At 40.5% G+C, this 20,069-nt stretch overlaps 2 protein-coding genes across 11 annotated transcripts in view; one reads left to right on the forward strand and one right to left on the reverse strand.

Moving 5' to 3' along the window:
• Window positions 1-5,040: 5,040 nt before the first annotated feature.
• STRADB (STE20 related adaptor beta) lies at window positions 5,041-14,629 on the reverse strand. Of its 5 annotated transcripts, none has more exons than XM_074829461.1 (13): window positions 14,493-14,612; window positions 13,512-13,612; window positions 12,331-12,379; window positions 11,925-12,005; window positions 11,443-11,542; window positions 10,671-10,792; window positions 10,101-10,179; window positions 9,476-9,599; window positions 8,754-8,925; window positions 8,236-8,340; window positions 7,779-8,008; window positions 7,173-7,215; window positions 5,041-6,702 (listed from the first exon to the last, which is right to left on the reverse strand). In XM_074829461.1, exons 3-13 carry the CDS (start codon window positions 12,340-12,342, stop codon window positions 6,550-6,552), a joined length of 1,221 nt encoding a protein of 406 aa, XP_074685562.1. In that variant the 5' UTR covers window positions 12,343-12,379; window positions 13,512-13,612; window positions 14,493-14,612; the 3' UTR covers window positions 5,041-6,549. The 5 variants fall into 5 exon arrangements, with proteins under 5 accessions (XP_074685562.1, XP_074685563.1, XP_074685559.1 ...); XM_074829462.1 differs by having other exon boundaries at window positions 5,041-6,640; window positions 10,101-10,209; XM_074829458.1 differs by having other exon boundaries at window positions 10,101-10,209.
• TRAK2 (trafficking kinesin protein 2) overlaps window positions 14,496-20,069 on the forward strand; it is a 28,233-nt gene continuing 22,659 nt past the window's right edge. For 3 of the 6 annotated variants that reach the window (XM_074829438.1, XM_074829443.1, XM_074829442.1), the window contains exon 1: window positions 14,744-14,834. The gene's annotated coding sequence lies outside the window, so the exon portion shown is untranslated. Of the gene's footprint in view, window positions 14,514-14,743; window positions 14,835-15,166; window positions 15,196-18,201; window positions 18,752-20,069 lie in introns of those variants that run through there. The other 3 variants (XM_074829441.1, XM_074829440.1, XM_074829439.1) reach the window with 3 other exon arrangements.

Consider the following 20,069-nt stretch of genomic DNA (forward strand, 5'->3'; position numbering starts at 1 on the left):
GATTCCTGCTGCTGTACTGGTCTTCTGCACAATCAGAAATGGTACTGTAATCTCCTGAAAACTAGCAAGTGTATTTCATCAGTTAATGGAGTTTGTTTAGCCTTAAAAGAAGAATATTAAGAAGGGAATCCGATTGCTGTCTTTAACCACCTAATGGGTGATTACAAAGAAGACACAGGAGTCATAGACTCTTCTCAGGCTGCACAGTGACAGGATGAGTGGAAACGGTCGCAGGTTGCATCAGAAAAGCTACCATAAGCTGCCACAGGAGTTTTGACAGTAAGGATCTGGGAAGGGGGGCGCGCCACAGGGGCTGTCTGTGGGAGCTTCATCCCTGGAGCTGCTCTGGACTTGGGTGGACAGAGTCCTGTGCAGCCTGAGCAGGGGTTGGACCCAGCGGGCCTCCAGGGTCCCTCCTAAGCTACATTGTTCATATTTTGCTTCTTAAAAGGCAGTAATTTAAAATTTGATTAAATTCCAGTTGTTTTTTCTTTTAAATGTTACTGTCTCAATTCTGCTTTCTCAATGTGAAGCCAGGTGGCATTAATTTGAAAAGTGTATTTTAAAGGTTTTTTTGGTATTACTGAGGTAAACTTAGGAAGGGTTATGGTTATGTCAGAATTACTTTGCTTGCATATTTGCAGCAGAATTAATTTAAATGAAAGTTTTTGGATAATGGAGTAAATCATCACATATGTATTTATTGCTGAGCCTTACCTTTCTCTTCCTTTTTCCCTCATGGTGGTGTGGAAGGTACTGTTGTATTCCTTAGAGCAGCTGTGCTTGAAATTGGTCTCTTAAGTCCACAGACACTTAGAGAAAGTCTCTTACTTTTTTTTCCTGGGTGTTATTAACGTTCTGTGCCCCCCGGGGCTGCTCGCTCTCCTCACGGAGGGCGGGGAGGAGAATTGCCAGCTGGGCGAGGGCCGTTGCCCTGCCGCACGAAACCTGCCGGCTGCTGCTTCTCGGACAGGTGCTTTCGGGGATGTTTTGTCCCCGCCTCTCCCTGTCGGGAACAAGCTGTTTGTCGTCGTCCCCTCCCCGGTCCATTAATTTACGGACCACACCTGGCCGTGTCGTTTCCCGCCTCCACCTCAGCCCGCGGCCGCTGCCCGCCGCCCCCTCGCGCCGACAGGAGGCGCCGCGCGCGAGGAGCGCGAGGAGCGCGTGACGGCCGTGCCGGGGGTGGCGGAGCCGCCATGTCAGCGTCAGCCTGAAGGAGGCGGCGGGGCCGGCCGCCGTTCGCACCCTTTTCTCTCCTGCGCGCCGGGCAGCCGTCTGTGCAGTCCCTCGGCCGCTGGCGGGAGAGGGCCGAGCAGGAGGCGGCACGCTGGCGGCACCGCAGGAGGGGAGGAGCCGGGCGATGGGCGGCCTGGGCCCGCCACGCCCCGCGGCCGCGAGGGGATCGGGGCAGGGCAGAGGCGTTGTGCTGAAGCGCTGTGCCTGCTACGGGGTTTTTCTTCTCTTGGTGGGTGTCGTTGCAGCCTGGTGCGCCTGTGGAAGGGAAGCCTGCCTGCTTAATATAGACTGTTTTCCATCCCTGCCTCCCAAAGAAAGACTTCTTAATGGGAACAGGGCTGGATTCTTCTGGCTCTTCCATCCGCCTTTATTTGGTAGTGGCAGCCAGTATCGAAACGGGAAACCCAGTCAAAAAGAAAAAATTCCCATATGCTCCTATACACGAACAAAACCATTTGCTTTAATTCCATCTTTTAAATTTATGTAATCTTCAAACTTAAAAAATTCTAGAGTCCTCCCTACCTTAGGCAGTTTCCTGTACTGAGTTTCTGTACTGTATTCAATAAAATGGAAGAGAGCATGGCTTTATAAATTGATACAGGCAGGCCTCAGACAGGTGATACAAAGACAAGGAAAAAAAAAGCAAAATCTTGTGTATAAATACCCACTGATATATGTAATAGTTAACCTACACAGTGAAAAACGAACAGTTTAATGTACTTTGGGGAAAAAAACTATAAAAAAACCCACCCCAACAAACAAAACCCCAAACCAAAACCCACAAAAAACCCCAAACCAAACACCCAAACAAAACAACCAACAACCACTTCTGAAAAAAGAAGGGCCAAAAAAAGAACTAGCACAGTCAATAAAAGGTTTTGAAATTGTTAAAAGTCTCTTGATAAAAGAGCAAGAAGAAATATCTGAAACAGCAAATTCTTCCTCCATTTTAAATGCTTATGATGCTATTATTCAAGCAGAATACCCTTGTAGGCCATGGCTCTCCTTTCCAGCAAATTGCCCAAAATGTGTCTTTTTTTACAAGCCGAGCATGAGGAAAAAGAAAAGTCAAGAAATTCTGACTGGAAATCAGAAGATAAGTGATGTAGTAAGGCTCCTAAGAAATTTGCCTTGCCATGCCACCAACATCTGGGTCAAATATTAACGTACACAACTTAAGAAGGAAAAACTAGTTTGAGGAAATCTAGTGTGCTGTACAGAAAAAACGTGGGAAGTATGCTGAACCAGCTCTTTCAACATCACAGGCTGTGGGGTCCAAGGATTCAAAATCATCTGTGTTCTCCCATAATAAGGAAAACTTGAAGCAGAAAGCGGAGCAGGGAAAAGAACATGACAGCCAGCCAAATAAATTATTCAACAAGTCTGTGATGGCTCCATTGGCTACTGCAGAACAACAGCTACCTCAAACCACAAAAACATTTAAAGAAGGGGCTTTCCAGATTTCACATGGGCAAAAGGAAATCTGCCTGTAAGAATATTTTTCTTTTAATTGACAATATCAAACATATGAGAACTAGAAAGATAATCGATATCAGAATGTAGAATAAACAAACTTTTAAAATAAACTGTAGCAGATAAACTCAACATTTATATTCTTGATCCATGTCATGTAAATTTTGAAAAAATGGAGGAAAACCTATGCATCCTGCCAGCAAAACTCCTCTGTTTCTTGCTTTCTAATTACAATATTACATGTATCATGAAATTCTACTAGTAAAGATGAACTTGTCTGAAATCATGCCTGTTTTTTGGACTATACCATGTCACTTGAATTTTGAGTGCTTTTTCTAGTTTTTTGTTTCATCGACTGTTACTGCTGCTTAGGCGCTGCTGCTAACAATAGTTTGCAATTTGTTCTTGATTCAAATACTGGTTCCACATGGCTGGTGCAATTAGCTTTTTTCCCCCCTCATTGTAAACACCATAGATTGCACTTTTGAAGGGATGAGATATCAGTCTGTTCAGGACAAGTTGTTTAGTTGATGCTTCTGTGGATTTTCTCTAATTTTCATCCAATATGACACTGTTTGCTTTTGGCTCTAAACTATTGTGTTAGAATTGTTTATCTTCCCTCTACATTCCAGAGGTAGGTTGAATTAAGTTGTGGATAAAAGAGTTGCTAAAATCATGGGCAGTGATGACAGAGATCCTCGAATAAAATGTGCCAATTTATTCCTTTTCTTGTGAGCGTGTAGCCATTATAAATATTCTGAGGGCTTCACGGGAATCCTGTAAAATCTGCTAGTAATATATTTCCTATCCATAGTGTGTTAGTACATTACATTTTATTACTACTAATAATAATACAATAAACCTGATTAGTAAGTTATGAGATCTATCAAGAGGGGGACAGATAGAGGGCAATAAGTTCTAGATAAAGTATTTTAGAGCTGACACATTTGGCCATACATACATTGTCACTGAATGTGAAATCTGAATATTCTTTTTGATTGATAAAATTAAGAAAAAATACACGATTTAAGAGGATCTCCAGGACAATGTATTCTGCAAGTCCGAGTCATCCACTGTATTCTGCAAGACCCTATACTGGTTCCCTGTATTTGTAGGTCATCTAAAGAGATCTCCAGAGTACAGTCTGTAAATTCTTACACCGCATCACTGGATTCCTCTATTAGTGAAGTTACAGGAATACTATCAGCTTGAAGTTTGAGAATCAAAACATTCAAGCAGAGCAAATGGAAATCAATCCTAAGAAAAGGTGTATTCTGTGAAATACTCCCAAGATTTATTACTGGAAATTGTGACACCCAAAATAACAGAATGCCCTTCCAAAGAAAAGTGAGAGGGCAAGGAAAATCTTCCTTGGAATCTCACTTGGGAAGATAATGTTCCCAGGTTGTGATGGAAAAAAAATTATAATGAAGTAGTAGTGATGATGGTGGCAATAATAATAATAAATGTTCTTGCATATCTTTATTGTATCTTTCACTTTAATGTGTTAACCAATGTTAAATGTTTTTTCACATTTCAGTGGATCCTTGGATTGGTAACAGGTGTTATATAGCTTTTCTGGCTTTGGTCATTTACAAAATAAGGTGTTGGACACTGTGCAACCTTAATCATAATTGTAACTAATTGATGTGATAGGCTAGTGAATGAGGCAGAGACCAGATCATTGTGTTCCACTAGACCAGGTCACACATTGCTGGCTCACAGTCAGTTTTCCACCCGCTAGTACCCCCAAGCCCCTCTCCCCAGGGCTTCTCTCAATCCACTCCTTGTCCAGCCTGTATTTGTGCTTGGGATTGCCCCGACCAATGTGCAGGACCTTGCCCTTGGCCTTGTTGAACTTCATGAGGTTTGCACAGTCCCACCTCTCCAGCCTGTCCAGGTCCCTCTGGCTGGCACATCCCTTCCCTCCAGCGCGTCGACCGCACCACACAGCTTGGGGTCATCAGCAAACTTGCTGAGAGTTTAACGCAATCCCACTGTCCATGTCACCAACGAAGGTGTTAAACAGCACTGGTCCCAACACCGACTCCTGCGGAATGTCACTCGTCCCTGCTCTCCTCTTGGACATCGAGCTGTTGACTGCAACTCTCTGAGTGTGACCATCCAGGCATTCCTTATCCACCGAGTGGTCCATCCGTCAAACCTATGTCTCTCCCATTTAGAGACAAAGATGTCATGCAGGACTAACATAATGACTGACATGAATATGAACCATCTTTCCTGCAGTAACAAGAAGCTGTTAGTATAACTGGACTATGGTAAAAATAGAAATGCAAGAATTATAGAAATAAATGGAGACAGATAGGGTAAGTTTATTGGAAGGTTTTTAATCTTAAGTTTCACGTGTTAAGTTTTGAAATATAGAGCTCTCTTCACAGCATAATGTGTAGAATCAACTTTTTTGTTAATACTTTCATGTGGTCGTTTAGAATTTTATGTCTGTCTCAGGCTTGCATTTTAGCCATTTGGTCTTCAAGGCTTTGTAATGAAGCTGCTGGCAAAACAGTAGTATTCTCAAGGTTGACTGCAGATTGGCTCAGGTATGGAAGACTGAAGACTTAGTGTGGAATGTTTTTTATGTTGAAAATTTAAAATATATCCATTTGATACCTATTTATACATTTTTACCACAGTCAGAACTTAGTAAAGTACTAGTGGCTTTGGGATACAACTTTTGCTAAAACACTATGAGAATATGCAGCTTTTTAAAAAAGAAACTACTTTTGTTCAGTTTGCATTGCTTGGTAGAGTATGAGAGATAAAGACTTACTGAATTGTAGGGAGTAGAAAGGCAGTTTTTCATCTGTCTTAAAACAGATAAATTCACGAAGATCCTAAGGGGTTTATTAGGTTCTTGTTATGGCTGAATCTATCCATGGGAATTCAACTGCGGCTTGCAGAAGAGGCTTGTTTGCCAGCAGCAGTGCCAGTGAAGCTTAATGCATGTTGACTATTCTTTTAAGAAAACAGTATTAGGTTCTGGTAAGTTCTGGTGGTGAATAGGAATACAGTATAAATAAAAATATGTACAGTAACTTTAGATTATTTAATATGATTCTTCAAAAGTAACCCGTACCTGTTATACTTGAGACTTACTTTGCATAGTAAGAGGTCCTCAGATTAATTGCTAAAATGACACAACAACAAATGGAGATGCAAAAGCACAAATTTGTACTAAGAATGTAGACAAATGCAAGAGCATGAGTCACATTTTCAAGTAGCTTAACTTCTTTGGGAAACACGCAGTATTAAAACTGCATGAAAAATGATGTATAGCTAACTTTTGGCGAGTATGACAGCATGTCAAGTGAGAAAAATGCCTTTTGGGATGTGTGAAGAGAGAAATGTTTATTTGCGTAAGCAACTAATTTGTGCAGTTTCAAACTTGGAAGTGGAGGATTTCTCCTTACTAAAATGATCTGTGTGATAACGAAAAGACAAATAGATTGTTTAAGTAAGGTCACGGACAAAACCCAAGCCTGAATTCAGAAAGGCACAGGGACTGCAGCAGTATGAACTGAAAATACAGTATAGAGTAAGATGACAGCAGGAACTCTCTTGTTAAGAAATATTTTGAAAGAGGGAGATAAGCATTCAGCCATTCTCTATATACAATTTTCCTTATGGTCAGAAAGTGAGGCACACTGCACTTCACGATGCCAGCAGAGGAAGTAGTTAATGAAATATGGCCACTTTAATGGCATTTTCAAGTATACCTTGTCTAATTGTATTTTAACCATACAAACTAGAGCAGCAAATACAAATCACATTTTCCTTCTTTGAAGCACAGGAGAGGTATGATTGTTTGGTATTTATTTAGAATTCCCAGTCTGTATCATCTTGATTTGCAGTAAGATTTCCAAGTTCAGTCCCAACTGCTGTTGAGGGCAGTGCCAAGAACTCTGATCTGTTATTTTGAATAGGAGGTGGTAATAGAGACAGTAGTGAATTCTGTGTTTGTTCTTTTATCTAGAAAGAAGAAAAGTTAAAACAGGGCTCCACATAAAAGTCTATATAACCTTGCATCTGACTACATTAAAAGCATGTGAAATCAGAGCCATCTTCTTGCATGTTTCAATATTGAAAATAACAGGATAAGGGGTTTAGCTTTCCTCAGAGTAAGTTAAACAAGTCTTTCAAGACTAATTACATTAGCTGTGCAGTTCTGCTTTAAATTAAGAATATTAACCGCTATTCTTATTAGTTAGGCTGACTTTAGTTAAGTTAAACCAACTTTATCAAAGGGGAAATGGATTACTCTTATGCTTCCTATAGTCTACCAATACCATTTTGTTTTTTTTAAAAAAAAAGTCTGAAGCAGATATGCTGTTACGGGATGGTTTTTGGCTCCTGCTAACTTAATTATTTTGTAACCCAACTAATATTTTATGGCTTATTAGGTTATAGGTGTGTCATTTAACAAAATATAGTAAACTCACCTGTCTGAAGAACGTATGCGAAAGCAAACTGCTGGCTGATGGCCTGGATCATAAAATGAACAATATAATTACGTTTTGGAAAGTAAAATACTGCTTTTGGAAAATGGGCCAGACTGACAAATCAATTTAAGCCCTATGTTTTTTCATCCACAGGACAAATGTGAAGCATGAGAAAAGCAGCACAAAATTCCTACATTCTGTGCCTCAATTTGTAGTGAAGGTGCTACTAAAGAAATCTATTTTTAAAGGCTTTTTCACTTTTCTGTTTAACAAGGAATTTAATGCCTCATTCAGAAGAGACCTAGTACTGAAAAACACGTACTTCTGATTTGTTTTTTTCTTGGACAAAGTGCATGTTTAAAAAACTAATTTTACTTGTTACAAAGTACATTCATATTACAAGAAATTCAGGGGTCAAACGACTTTAAAAGCATGGTTCCTTTATCAGGCAAGATAATTCTTAAATTACAAACCCAAAGGTAAGTGTAGTGTTTGCATAGTACTTCTGACTTTAACAGTATTCAACTAATTACTGTATCCTAAATTGTGGGCTATACTTGGTCTTAGATTGAAGTGACAGAAAATCAGTTTTCACCAAAAGGTTACCTTTTCTCAGGGTCCTGTTGCAAGCAAAGCTCTACCAAGTTGTGGAAAGCAGGTGAAAATGTTTTGGAAAAGGGAAGTTGTAGTCTTTCACTGGTCATTGTACGTGTCATGCTCTCACCAATTCCAGAATCAACACCTGATCGGGAATTCTTCATCCTGGATTCCCCACGGGGAAAGGTGTTTATGTCCCAAGGACAATACGTGGGACCTTTCAGCTTTTGCAGAAGCATCTAGTAGAAAGGAATAGCAGTGTAAGAGTTCAACAACTATGCAGACCTATTCAGGCTAAGCTGTGAAACTCCAAGAATGGAAGGATTATTTGATCTAAGAAAGAAGCATGCGTATTTGAAATAACAAAAAGCAGCCACCATTTCAGCAGTAATAGCATTGGTTTCTCTAAGTAAAACAAAAAAAGCTCGGAGTGTTTTGAAGTAGAAGTAGAGTTTTAGCATCATACCTGAGTGCGAGGCATATCTTGAAATGGAACATGTCCATTGGCTAATTCACATGCTGTAATTCCCACACTGTAAATGTCAGACTTCATGTTATACCCAGACAAATCCTGTGAGAGAAAGAAAACTCTACTGGATCACTGGTGCCATTAAGCAGTGCTGACAAAAATACAAGTGTCTGTTTCAAGACAGGATTCTAATTCCCTGTAATGTACATGGGATTGAGGTAATTAAATTGTGAAACCTCAGGCTTTGTTCAGAACTCTGATGGTTGTACTGAAGACAAGTTTTAGGATCTGCAGTAGTTTCCAGGAAGGTCAGCTAAAGAGACTTAGTACAGCACCACCTTACTGACAGCTTTAAAACTGGTTCTCTTAGGAGAATTACAAATTCAGTACATCTACGTCTTTTTAAAAATTGCAGTTCAGCAGCTTCCATTGCACTTCTACAAGCAGACTTAAGTTAGAAGTTAAGTACTTCTGGTAACTTTGAATAGGAAAAATGAAGTGTAATTTATACTAACCTGTCTCAGTAGTTCAGGACTCAGCCAAGGAAGCACAGATGTGCTAAACTGGGGGAAATCATATACCACCTTTGACTTTTGTCCATTGTTAACTAAACTGTAGAGGTTGTTTAAGCCAGAGAGAGAAACCAGCCCATCCCCTGAAATCAGAATGTGGCTAGCTTTAATATTCCTGTAACATAAAGTGGTAAATTTTAGTTATAAGAATTTCTCAAAGTACTACTAGAGTAGAAAGGCTTTCATATTTAATTAACTTATAGTGAGATGTTAGCATGCAGTTCTGTTTAGCAGATTATTTTCATGAAGTTGTTCACTCAGTATGAGTTGTCTTGTTAATACAGCCCCAAGAGAGAGGAGAGATGATCAGCAAGAAAAAACTGCCAGAAATTGGGAGAGGGCCCTCCTTCCCTGCAAAGGGTGTAAAGTAAGGAAGCCCTTCCGGCAACTGTGATTCTCTTCTGCTTCAAGGAGATAAAACCAGACAGATGTATAATCCCTGTAACAAATGGCTTTAAATAATGTATGAATACTGTTCTTGTTAAGCTTCTACAAACTTGTTTCTGCTGGATTACTGAAAAAAATTGCTTCTGCACTGTCTGACATAAGAAGGTATATAGAAAAAGGAAGGAGAAAACACTTAAGCTGAAAATTAGTTTTGAAGCAAAACTAAATTATTAAACTGGATGCTGTAATCTGATTCTTACCTATTGACATTCTCCTACCTGTGAATGTAGCCATTCTGGTGCATGTAATTTAGTCCTCTGATTGCACCAAACAGAATGTTCCCTATCAAAGCTTCACTCATTCCTTCAGGAAAGTAAGTCTTCAGCAGGTGTCTAGCTGAACCTGGATGTGAAAAAAACCTAGCTAAGCCTAACAAGTCTTGTTAAATTACTTGTCTATGCTTGCTTCATTGTATACGTTCATCAAGAGCAGCATTCTCATCTTTATATTGACTATGGTACGTCAAGAACAGTTACATGGATGCAACTGATGCATTCATCAGGCAAAGATCACACTCAAGTCATGCTTCTGTTAACTGAAAGTCTATGCCAAACCTGTATTCAATCTAGACAAGTTTTCCGCTGGCAAAATTCAAAGTTGTATAAAGTCAAATACATCTCCCAATTACCATTCCTCACATAGCGGGTGTTAGGACTATGTGCCGTTCAAATACCAGTCTTCACTGGGGAGGAAGATTATGTACAGAAGACTTCTCTAAACAACTGGTTTGGGAAAGTTTGTTTTTTCTACAAGATAGGAGATGCTTAAAGAAAAACCTCTCATGGACCACGAGATTGTGTCAACCCTTTTTCCTATTCCAAAATTGCAGTTAACAGTTCTTACCATAGGCCATGAATGGGGAGATGACCCAAAGCCAACTACCAGCTGTAAACACTGTCCAAAGCGTCATTACATTGGGATGCTGGAAAAAGTGGGATAAAACCACCTCATTCTATAGAATTAAATAAAAGTGGATGTGTTAACCACAGGACAACAGTCTTACTAAGAGCATTAACTACATCAGTAATCAGTAGAAAGAACTGTTCCCTGTGTGCATTTATACAAAGTTGCAGCCTGCAATAAAAATGTAAATAACTTGCCTATAATTGCATTTGTCTGAAGTAAATTTAATTTGCTCATAGTCCAAAGTTTTGGTGTTAAATACAGAGTACAGAACATGTTTAAAAGAAAAAGCTGTACAATTACAGAAGTATTTCTAAAACACTTGTCAACCGTTTTCTTCAGAAAGCAACTCTCAAATTTACACATGCCTTGTGTTTATATTCTACTCCTTTGGAAGCAAAACTTGACTGAAATGACCAAGTACAAACACAAAGACTAACTCTGTTTAATAACCTCATATGTATTCATCACCATCTTCATCAGACTTGTGTAGAAATGCTGTTGCTTTACCTGTAAGGCTTTCAAATGCTCTTCAGAGCAATTTTCTAGGTCTGTGATCCTTACAGCAACTTGCATGCCTGTAGGCGTATGCCGTGCAAGGTAGACTGAAGTTAAATTGTTGAACCTCCTTCCTGAAACCAGAAGTGGCTACCTTAACATTGGAAAATACAATAATCCACCACATAATTTCCTTCATATTTAGAAAAGATTTTACATTCAAAATTGCAATTGAGAGCAGCATGACATTTTCTTTAAGATTGTCAAGAACTTAAGTAGTTGCAACAAAATATATCCAGCAATAGTTAAAAGCATGGCTCTGCTATTTTTAGAACTAAAAGTGTTGAAATGTTGGTCAGTATCAATTATACATCTAAATTAACAACACTTTTAGCATGCATATTCACATAAACATATGCATGCACAATAGGATTCAGGGCAGTCACCCTTACAACAATCAACTTGGGTAGCCAAGTGACAAGACATGATGTTACTTCATGCTGCATTTATTGTGCACATACCACAGATTTAGAAAACTGACATGCACATGCACAAATATCAGGAGAAAAATTCAGGTAATTGTTGATTTGTCTTATATCTTAAAATAAGTGATCACTGGAACATGAGCAATATTCTGCACTCCTCTGGAATAAGGAGACACAAGAATAGTTCTAGTCAGCTGATAATACATTTTCCAAACTTAATATTTACTGCTGTTAGCAATAACCTATTGAGAGCATACATCTGCGGGAACAATAAATATTTTAAGGTACATTTATGTTACCTATTTCCAGCTGGAGTTCATAGTGAGAGACATTAGAAGAGCAAAATACCATTTCATTCCTTCCTGTAGATGGGGGAATCCAGGCTAGATCAGAATCAGCCTAACAGTGAGGAAAAAACAGTTCTCAAAATGACTATGTGATTCTTAAACATTTATATGTTTAAAATTAATGTAGAAATATCATTAATTAGAATGCTAAGATCAGGTACTCAAGTCACAATATTCAAGCTGGTGCTTTTACCATTACACTGATAGTTTTATGAGCTACTGCGGGGGTTTTTGTGTGTGTGCGTTTTGTTTTTAAACTGGTACAAGACTAACAGTAACGCTTAGTTACCTATAGTCTTCTTCCAAAGTGGAAGCCCTCAAAGTACTCTGGTTATTTTTGCTGTTAATATGAAGTACGCCCTAATGAGATTATTTTTAATATGTACCAGCTTTGTATTTAACACTGCCAGTTAATGTTTCTATTTTCTTCTTACCAGGCATTCATGGACACTGCTCTGAGATAGCTCTTCTGGTCTGATTGATTCAACTGGTGTACGTAGAATACAGGAACAGTCCTCAAGAACAGAAACAAGTGAATGTTAGTGGAGTTGCTGTAATTCATTAAACGTGGCAGTGGGAAAACATCGAAAGTAGCCCCTATAAGCAGGAGTTCAGAAAGTTTTCTGCTACAAGTTAGTCAAGTAAGAGGTTAAGAAACAGCACAGAGGTCATGCATGGCAGACCTATGATGAAGAGATACTAAACAGTTTCCTTCACCAAAAGTTGATAGACCAAAGTTTAAACATCTCAGTTCTGTGGAAATCCCCTCAAGCAAGACATTTCACCAGAACTTTTTCACATTAACATATGACTGCCAAAGATTTTTAAATACAGACTTACCAAACAAGACATGGAACCGCTTTAGATCAGGGGAAAATTCATATTTATCCTAGAAAAATTAAAGTAGCAATGTAAGATCATACATAAACCTGTGATAAATGGAATTATCTTTAATCACAACTGAGGCATTCATCTCAGTTAACACACACAAAACCAAAACTACAGCTCTGGGAAAGCCTGCTTCTATTGAGCCTTTAAGCAGCATATGGATTTCAAACTCCATACTGAAGATGGACAATATGTATTTCAACTCAAGTTTTCCTTTTTGATTCATGGGTTTAGAGATCTTATTACCACTTCTGAACAAACAATTTAATTGCAAGTTAAGTACATAAATGCAGAAAGTAAAAAGGAACAGATTCATGAATCCCTGGCAGTTTGTAGGAAGGTTGTTTTAAAGGAGCACAGCTGTGCTAGCCAGATCTCAGCTCAGCTGTGTGCAGCTGAACTAGCTCACAAAAAAAAGGAGCAAGCCTGAAGCAATTGCACTTTCCATTTCACAAGTGAGAGGGGAAATACTAGTGTAAGGGATTTGAGTAAAAAAAAGGAAGGTAACCAACTCCGATAATTTTTGCTTTACTTAGGCTGCAGAATCAGCATTCAGACTCCCTCACAGATCAGAGTAAGCCACTCTGAAAGTCCTCCAGTAGACTTACTTTATGTCTGATTCTTTGAAAGTTTAGGCAGTGAGGAGAGAAAGATGACTATGTCTAATAAGCATATCAAATCTTCTGAAGCGTAGAGTGGGACTAGCTAATTTATTTTAGCTACAAACAAGTCTTCTACCATGATGAATCCTACTTGGTGGCTGACAAAGTCAGCTACAGGAGGTAGTTCCATGTTAGTATGTAATTACTGCTTGAAAGTTAATTTTAAAAAGGTAAAAAAAAGTACTATACCAGAAATTGATCATTTTGTGTATCAAGGAGCTAAACTTGATTATATCCCACATTTAAATTATGTATGCTATTTAATCAAGGCAACACTCCTGAAAAGCTAACAAGCTCCTGCCACCCCATCCACTGCCAAATATCCAAGCCACAACTAATCCTTAATACTTTTACCCTGAAAATCTGCTTGAAGTAAAGAAATAATGTAATTCCTTTAAAGATCAAAAATTGAGACAAAAGGAGATCCTTAGCAGGTATTGGGCACCTTCAGAGGATTAGGGCTGGACTTACCCAACTTCACTGAGGAAGTCTGTGACAGAGTAGGAAAAAGAAAATGCAGGTGCTTCAAGACACTGGCCAGCACTGTAATAGCTACAGCATCCTTCTCCTACCTGGAAAGAAGACACCTCATTCCATTATACAAGATAATTTATTCTGTTGCTTGGAATATGAAACCACAAAAGCTAAGCTGAAGAATAAGGTCTTAATAACTATGATACACAGAAGTCAAATCGTAGAATTTGTTCAAAGGTGTACAGCCAGCCTACAGAAACGTCCACAATCCACATTTGTACGGGTAACATTACAAATGCAAGATTTTTATTTTTGTTTTTCCTTATGTAGTTTAACATTGCTTCCACTTGCAATACGGTTTTGGATCATGTCCCTACATAAACCTTTTCCCTGTTTCCACAGTTTTCGTTCTGTACCGCACACTTTTTTTTGTACTGCGGGCAGTGACACTAAACCTAGACATTCATCCTAGCCTGGCCGAAGCTTCGGACGCAGCGAGCGACGCGGGGGAGAAAGAAAAACGGGAAAACGTGCCAGTGCGCTGGGGAGCGCGGAGGCTCGGGAGCCCGAAGCCCCGGTACCGCGCGTCACTCCGGTTCTGCGGGCGCCGGGCTGCAGCTCCTACTGCAGCGTTCGGAGTGCCCGAGGCAGCTCTCGGTGGCGTATCTCGAGTTAAACGATCCGTCCGTGACAAAAGTAACGGGACGCGAAGACACGACGCCCCGCAGGCTCTCCCCGGCGGGCTCCTCCCCGGCGCCGTTAAACGCGTACCCTGCCTTCCCCGCGGCGGCCGGGACACGGCTGCGGCCCTGCCAGCGCGGCGGCCCCCGCGCCGCTCCCCACAGCCGCCTCCCGAGCTCGGCGTGCGCCGCGCCGCGCCCCCGCCCCGGCCCGCCCGGCTCCCCCCGCAGCGGGGCTGAGCGTGCGGCAGGCCCCGAGCCCCGGGAAGCCCTGCCGGGAGGCAGCGCCCGCTCCTACCCGCCGCCGCCGCCGCCTGAGGTCAGGGTCAGGGCCAGGGGCCGGCGCGACCGCCGAGCCGAGCCGCCAGCCCGGAACCCCGCCCCGCTCCCAGCCCCTGCGGAGTGGCGGGGGGTGGCGGGGGCCGCCCGTTCCAGGCGGCCCAGCGCATTGTGGGCCTTGTCGTCCGCGCCGGCAGCCCCTCCGCGCCGCGCGGCCAGCCGGGGGCTGTAGTTCTGGGGCGGGAGCCGGGCGGAAGCCATCGGGGTCCTTCCTCAGTCGCCGCTTTATGACAGGCGGGGCTGTCGCCCGTCGGCCTCGGGCGGCGGCGGGGAGGGGGCGCGCCGGAGGAAGCGCGGGCGGGTAAGCGGCGCTGGGCGCTGATTCGGGGTGGCTCTGCCGCCTCAGGGGTAATTTAGCGAGCTGCTCCCTCGCGCTAACCCGAGGGCCGCGTCCTCCCTCCCCTCCCGCTGGGGGGCCGTGCCCCGCTGAGCCGCGGCACCCCGCAGGTTGTCCTGGGGCACCGGCTGCGCCTGGCGCAGGCCGCGGAGGTCCAGCGGGCTGCGGCGGGCGGGCGGCGGACGCAGGAGCGCGGGGCCTGGGCGGGAGGCAGCGCCGTGGGCCGGGCGGCGCCGGCCCGTGTGGCGAGCCCTTCCGGGAGCGGGGCAGATAAGGGGTCCCTCATCCTTTCTGGTGTTGCAGCTGGCAGAACTCTTTTCACGTGGTAACGTAGACAGGAATTCTGTTCGATACTGGGCTTAGAGTGCGGTCAGGTGCTGGGCTCTGGCTGGAGCGGTGGCGGCGGCTGCAGGCGTGGGGGCTGCTGTGACCTTCAGCGTGCTCGGGAGCTCCTTCCCGCCGCGAGTACCCGTAATTGTGTGGGCTCTCCGTGGACGTTTATGTCACTGCTCTGGGAAGGCGAAGCGTGGTGACATTTCAGTAGTTGTCCTGCTTACGTATGGATTTGAGAGCAAGGAGACTTTGGCTTCTATCTTTTTAATCACATTGTTACATCCTGATAGCTGATTACACTGTAGTAAGAGTATCTGTCAGTAGATGTCTTTTATTCTGCCAGCCATCCTAGTGAAAAAGTGCTATGTGGAGTTGCATCCTTGCATTACTATTTTTTTAATGTAATCTTCGGCTGTTGCATACATGCTTATTTTTTGGATATGTTTCAGAGTTATTGTTGACTGATTCTGAGAGTCTGATGCAAATAATTACTATACTAGTAAATAACTTTTCACACAACATTACAAGGCAACAGTCAATTTTAGGTTTGCTTTCAGATACTCGTTACCTTTCAAAAGATGTGTTTCTGAGTAAAGATAGGTAGAGTTTTTAAATTACACTTCTAACACTGAAGCTAAATTGAAAAATTAATTTCCAATACTTGAAATTTGTCAACCCTCTGATGTGATGGTCTATTAGAACTGTATCAGTTTATCAAATTTCTGTTATCAGTGTCTGAAAATATGACTTATAGAATGCTGGAAAATGACAGACCTTTCTGATGGTGGTTTATATCTATTAGAGGGCTTGCTGGGGTAAATGCTGTGCAGTAGGAGGGCTGTCTTTCAGGAATGATAAATGTGATTAATTGATTAGTTTTCCAAGAAGACACAAAAATAGCGTTTTCATGGAGATGGTTACAAAAGAGATGACGGATACTTTTTATCTAGTTAGGTTGCTAGTGATACTCAGGTGACTGAGTCATAGATCAGTCTGGTTTATTCTAATAAATACAGAATTGTAACTGTTAAAATGCTGAGTACTGACTGGGGTATATATTAAGAAACTTAAACCACTTGGTTGAATTCAGCTATGCATGAACTGTAAGCATTAGTGATTTCAGTTAATTTAAATGTTATTTAAGTTCACTTGAGGTATACTTTATAGAGAACAAGCTTCAATTTTAAAAGAAGCATGTAGCAACTTTTATAATGAAATATTAGCACAGCACCTGCCTCAAGAGCATATATCACTTTTTTGTACTCTCTAACCAACAGATACTGGATTTCATGACAGTTCTTTTTTTCTCAAAAAAGAGATTGGTTCCCCTGTGATCATGATGTTACTATGTGTATCCATTATTTCTTGCAGGTAGACTTTTTTCTTCTGAAAGAAGAAAACCTGCGAGAAATAGTGGATACGTAAAAAAGCTATGATTGTGCATTTATGGAAAAGAATTGAGAATTAATAAAACTTGATATGGGTATTTCTTGTAGGTAGCATTCATAGTTTGAGATGAAGTTAGACTTCAGTTAAGTGTGTGCTATTTTTAGACTGTGTCCTGAGGGTGATACAACCTCCAAGCATGTAGGACTTAAAAAATCTTACTATCAAACTGTGGTATTTAACACTATACATGTATACATATGCATAAAGCATATATACATGTACTTAACAGGTAATTTTGCTACTTATGGAGAATACGGATCATTACAAATGACTGACAAGGAGAAAAAGTGAGTCTGGCTTGGTGTAACTCTGGATAAAAAGGATGAGGGGACCATTGTGGCCAGTTTCATGACCCCCTTGATATTCATCATCTTCTAAGAGGCATTCTCCAGCTTCTGCTCTGAGCCCTTATCCCCACCCCAAATTAAAAACAATCCAGGAGGTGAGGAGGGGAGTGTTTGTTTTGTTTTCTTACAGTTCCTTTCTTATACCATACTATTTATGGTTGAAGGTCTGCTGCAGGTTTACTTATGATTATTATACTTGTTATTAGGATTGTGTTGGCATGCTGTTATTACTTTTTTTCCCTTATATGAGAGAAACACAAGCACTAAGTAGGTTTCTGTAGGGTTAGTAATGGCTGAAAATAACAGGTGGTAGGCACACAGTAAGTGTTAATTGTGATAGACAAAGTTCATGTTCACATAGATTTGTTTTTCAGTATATAGTCTTTGTCCTTCATCTCATACTATGTAGTTGAAGGATTTGGCCTCTGCCTCTGAGCGCTAGTCCCAGAAATGTTTTGGCAGCAATTCAGTGTGGTCATGTTTGCTATAAGAATAGAACTGTTTCTTTAACCTTGAAATGCAAAATATGTTTATTGTTATTAGCTGGCTTGACACCATTCCAATTTTAGTAATGAATGACTTGATGCAATTTTTTTTAAATTGCATATTTACATAGCAGTAAAATTTGTCATCTCAGAATAATTAACTTGTTCAGTTGGATTCCTTTTGGAAAATGGATGTTGCCTTCTCTCTTAACCAAGTGAGAATTTTCTTTGTTGTTGAAATTTTGTTTGTGTTGGTTGTGGCCAGATGTCTTGCATCCTGTAATTGTGGAGGAGCAGGCCTAGTTTAGTCTTTCCAAGTGTTTGTGAGGAGTTAACTGTTGTCAACAAGTGGAACACAGCAGGAATTAACAGGATGTTTACATTTGAGTTTCAACATTGTCAAAATACATGCCAATATTTTTGATATATTTTTAACTTTAAGCACGAAGAAATTAACACATACATTTGTCTATGGTCTCCAGTTGTAAAAGCCATTTCTCTTACCCTTCTGATAATTAAAATTTGAATTAGAGTTCTCTAGTGGTAGCATGTCTTCAGAATTACATTCTGAAATAAGATTGCACAACTGACTTTTTGCATTTATCTTGAATTGTTCAAAGCAGTATCTACAAAAAGAAGACAATAAGTTTTAATATTTTATAGCTATTTCAACTTTTCTATGGCTTTACTCAGTATTGCTTTTGCAAGTTAATCGTGGCAGAGATCATCTGACTCATTAAAGGAAAAATTAATAAGATCTGTCATGTGGTCAGGAGCACTCATTTTTGTCTCTTTGCTACTAAGCTCAAATCATGCATTGAAATATCAGTGTTTTAATGGAATATGTGGTTCCTATTCTTTTAGGTTTTCTTTTTTAACCTATACACTATGACATGTTACCATTTAGTAGACAATTGATGTGTATTTCTTGTAATGCTTTTAACATGTTTTTCCAGCCCTTCTTATTTTTTTGTTGGTTATGCTTTAATTTTTGTATAGCTTTCATTGGGCATTTTGTCAGGTCTTGTTATAACATTGGTGAACAATAAGACTGTTGCTTGTGTCATAAGTGATAGCCCTCCATGCTGTTTAAAATACTTCTTGGTATGAATGGGCTCCAGCACTGCCTTTCTTTTGAAGTTTCTTTTCCATTTCCTGTGTACAGATGATCTCACAAACCTCAGAGCAACTTGGATTCTGTGGGGCAGATGCAAAAGGCCTAGGACTAGTTCTCACTTACACAAAATGTCTTTTTCATAAGCGTGCTGTGGGTACTCCTCGTTTTAGCTTACTGTTTCAAGCCGCATGATAACTGTAATGTGAAACATATCATGGAGTAAAATTTAATTTAGAGAGCACAGAAATATACAGATTGAGATAGATGCGTATGTATGTATACAAAATGTTGTCTGCTATTTCCATTTCTCTTGAGTGTTCCTTGAAGAAAGCCTCCTGAGAGCACCACTCCTGCATATAGGCCATTCTCCAATACTTGAATTCTCCTTATTTTTTCTATGTTCTATTAACCTATTTGTAAAAGACTCAAACATCAATGGGAAATTGGCCTATGAGGTAGTAGGGGGACAAAACTGATAAGAGGTACCTCTGTGTGGAATGAATATAGTAAATGGACAGTGGAAATAATCTTTATAAATAAAGATTAAAAATAATACCTGAGAAAGTTTTCTGGCTTCTGTTTTGGACATGTCTTTCTGCATGATTTAACAATTTTAATTTCTAGACCATCTTTTATAGCACAGTCATGTATTTCAAAGCCATGTTGTATATTTTAAGGGTTTTATTCAAATTATTTAATTGCAATTATAACTTGCAGAAATCTGCACTTAGGAAATAGTTTTATAGCTGCAGAATAAAAGGCTCATGGAGTCACTTTCGGGGTGGTACTACACAGTGCGTTAGCTGGTTGAATTTCTAGAGAAGTTGCCCCATGGCACACTAAACTAAAGCTATGAGAAGCATGGGAAATGTGAGCATTAACTTTTATGGTGTTCGCTTATCTAGCAGACTTTTCAAAGGTTTACGAATGAGGTTGCCCTTTCAGTTCAATAGCTTGATGTTGGCCTGATGCTCTAGAAAACTTTAAGCCAAATGATTGTTTTCCTTTTTTTTTTCCCCCTCTGGTTGAACTGAGATTGACCAACAACAAATAGTGTTTTTGCTTTGCACTATTTAGAGATTAAATCCACTCTTAAGAGGAAGTAGCATTCATTTTTACATTATTAAAACTCAAAAGAGATTCAATCAGAGTTGTGAAGAAACTGTTCTATGCCACTGAGTTTTGTCTTGCTCTACTGTGACTCTTTATTACAAGGTAAAATCATCTTGGCTGTGTGGATCTACAGAGGTCTCAAGTGTCACCTTCTGCTGTATTGAGTTGTTTTATAGGGGGGAGACTCTGTGTGTGTAGTTAATGCTTTTCAGCAATCCATTTGAAAAACAGCCTCTTGAAAAAAATCACAAACTAGTGTTAGAAGCAGCGATACATTCAGATAGTAAATGTTTCTGAAATCTCAGTCTTACTGTTTTTAATACGTGTCTAATATGGATAATAATTAAAACTCATA

The sequence above is a fragment of the Strix aluco genome, chromosome 6, assembly GCF_031877795.1.
Source record: "Strix aluco isolate bStrAlu1 chromosome 6, bStrAlu1.hap1, whole genome shotgun sequence".
NCBI classification, from domain to species: Eukaryota; Metazoa; Chordata; class Aves; order Strigiformes; family Strigidae; genus Strix; species Strix aluco.